Raw genomic sequence first — 3,105 nt, 5'->3', positions numbered from 1 at the left:
TCTGACCATGCCGCCTTGCCAGCCAAGTCTGGACCACAGCTGTTTAAACATCGCCTCCTCAGAGATGTGTCCCTTCAGATGACGCTGGGTCTGTCATTTGCGCTCAGTGTACACCATGCTTTTCCTTCACAGTGCTTATGCTGAATCCCGAGTCCCTGCCCGGGGACAAGCTGGGTGTGGAAACCACCATTCCCTCTCAGACATTTTCTATCACAGCTGGGGATCAGGCTGTAAGGAAGGAAGGGACGCTAGGCTAGGGAATCTGCCACGTGTGTGGGGGACAGCGAGAGATAAATGACTGAGAAGGAACTGTATGACAGAAATGGTCCCATTTTAAAGACGGGCCTCCCTGTGCCTTTGGGCGAGTTACTTAACTTCCCCAAGTCCAGGTCCCGCATCTGTTCGATTGTGACACGGACCGTCCACGTCTGGAGGTCCTGCCAAGGAGGCTCACACGAGGGCCTGCGTGCCGTCGATACTGAACTAGCGTCCGTGCCGCACGCCCTGCCCTCCGATCCGAGTGTGCCCAGCTCCACCGACACCAGGGATGACACTCGAATGCCTGAAAACCTCACCCGAAACGCTCAGAAGTTAACAGCATTTTTAATACGCCAGCTAACGCAAGTTTTCCTGGCAAGTAGCAGGACATATAAATAAGCCCTTAGCTGGACAAGGTTTAGAGTTATAAGATCCATAAAAATCTCTGAAAACCCATTTAAAAGTGTTTAAGCTTTAAGGTGTATCCTCTGGCCTAGTGCAGTCATGATTCTACAACTCGCAGGACTTCCCCATCTTTCCTGCATCGGCATGCAGAGGGTCACACTGCGGGGTCCACTAGGCAGGCTCACACAGAGGGTCCCCGTGCTATGAGGAGCACACTGTCATCAGAGGTGTAACTTGCTCCTTCCCCTGGGCCCGGTCAAAATGACTACACGTGTTTTAACTTATTAGACACTGCAGACCAGTTGGCCCGTTTTTAAAATGCCCATTTCCAACACACAAGCACATGGAAGAAGGCAACATACGTTCACTCAGGTCCACCTCCATCTTGTCCTCCGTGCTGGCGCTACTGGATTCAAACAAGTCTTGTTTCGCTCCGTCTTCTTCCTCGGAGTCTGTACTTTCCTCACTGTCCGTACTCCCCGAGCTAAGAAAAAAGGGGACCAAAATATTTAATGCTGCCTATTAGGCACTAGCTAAATCCACAAAATCCTAAAGTTCATCCAACAACAAAAAAATCACATCACGCTTCAACTGGCTCAGATCCGCGCAACTGTCACTTTGTTAGGTCTCTGTTCCGGGTGTGTTGCCTGATTCTGCCCTAAGCCACCAGGGCTCTGCCACTTGGGCATGGCTTTGAGATGTAGGTCACAACAACTAGAAAGTGCCTTCTGACAGGTGTGTGGAGGCATCTGGCTGCGCTGTTAACTGCATTTCCCCAGTGACGGCGGCGGCTGGGCTTCTTTGGGCTCATTTGCCACTCGCCTATTTTCTTTCTGAAGTCTTTCCACATCTTTAGTGCATTTAAAAAACGGGTTATTGTCTTTTTCTTGTGAGGGCTGTGAGAGTCCTTTACATACTCTCGTAGAAGCCCTTGATTAGACGTACGGCTTGCAAATGTTTTCTCGTAGCGTATGCCTTGGACTTTCATTTTCTTAATAGTGTCTTTTGAAGAGCAGTGTTTAATTTTGATAAATTCAAGCGTAATGACATTTTCCTTCTACGTATACTATTTTGGATATTGCATCTCAGAAATCTTTTCCTAATTCAAGGTCACAAAGATTTTCTAGTTTAAGTTTCATAGTTTTACATGTAGGTCTATGAGCTACTTTGAGTTCACGTGTACACATGCTAAGAGGTACGAACCGAGTTCATCTTTTTGTATACAGATGTCAGATTGTTTAGCACCATTTGTTTGAGAGCCTATCCTTTCTCACTGAATTGCCTTAGCAACTCTACCGGAAACCCAGGTGTCCACACACCTGTGCACGAGGTCCTGTCCCTCACTCTGGTCCCTGCCTTAATTGCTGTGTCTTGAAATCAGGTAGTGCTGGGCCTCTGATTCTGCTTCACGAAAGTCGTTTTGGCTATTCTCGGTCCTTTGCATTTTCATATGAATTTAAGAATCGACTTGTCAATAGCTACCAAAAAACTTGTTACGATTCTGTTTGGGATCGCAGTGAATCTAGACCAATCTGGGAAGAATTGGCAACTTGACAAATATTGAGTCTTCCGATTCATAAACATTTATCAAGTCTTGGTTTCGCTCAGCTGTTCTGTAATTTTCAGTGTACGGGTCCTGCACATCCTTTGTCAGATTTATCCCTACACATGTAATATTTTGATGCTACTATGAATAGTACTGCTTAGTAATTTCAATTCTAATTATTTGTTGCAGTACACAGAAACAATTCTATTCGTCTTGTATCGTGTAATCTCGCTCAGCCCACTTAATTGTTCCAGCAGTCTTGTAGATTCCAATACATTTTCTACATCGACAGTCATGCAGTCTACGAAGAGAGACAGTTTTACTTTTTCTTTTCCAATCCAGATGCTTTTTATTTTTCCTGGCTAGAACCTCCAGCACAATACTGAGAAGCAATGGTGAGAAGAGATATCCTTGCCTTGCTCTTGATCTTAAGGGAAAAATCACTGAGTCTTTTACCACTAAGTATGATGCTAATGGTAGGTTTACTGGAAAAACTTTAATCAGGTGGAAGAAATTCCCTTCTAGCTCCAGTTTGCTGAGAATTCTATCAGGAACAGATGTGCATTCAGCCACGTGGTTATTGATTTTCAAATTAACTCTCATGAATGTAAATGCAAAACATCATGAGAGTCGATGTTCTTGTAATGTCAGCTTTCAGGGTACACTGATGTGGCCTCAGAGAATCAGATGGGTACTATGCCTTCCTTTTCAATTTTCTGGAAGTTCTGGTATAGAACTGGTATTATTTCTTCCTGGACTATTTCATAGAATTCAGCAGAGAGGCCATCTGGGCCTGGAGGTTTTTTTGGTGTACGTGGGCAATTTTAACCTAAAAATTCCAATTCTTTAATAGATACAGGACTAGTCATCGGGTAATCTTTTCTGCTTGAGCTCTG

The 3,105-nt window shown here is 44.8% G+C and overlaps 1 protein-coding gene across 1 annotated transcript in view; it reads right to left on the bottom strand.

Moving 5' to 3' along the window:
• PPP6R3 (protein phosphatase 6 regulatory subunit 3) overlaps window positions 1-3,105 on the bottom strand; it is an 87,098-nt gene that overhangs the window by 14,232 nt on the left and 69,761 nt on the right. The window contains exon 18 of the mRNA XM_023524104.1: window positions 963-1,147. Coding sequence (XP_023379872.1) covers window positions 963-1,147 — 185 coding nt within the window. The remainder of the gene's footprint in view (window positions 1-962; window positions 1,148-3,105) is intronic.

Source organism: Pteropus vampyrus, unplaced genomic scaffold (assembly GCF_000151845.1).
Source record: "Pteropus vampyrus isolate Shadow unplaced genomic scaffold, Pvam_2.0 Scaffold446, whole genome shotgun sequence".
In the NCBI taxonomy this organism is placed as follows: Eukaryota; Metazoa; Chordata; class Mammalia; order Chiroptera; family Pteropodidae; genus Pteropus; species Pteropus vampyrus.
The sequence above is the reverse complement of the archived record's forward strand: the minus strand, read 5'-3'. Positions and strand labels throughout refer to the sequence as shown.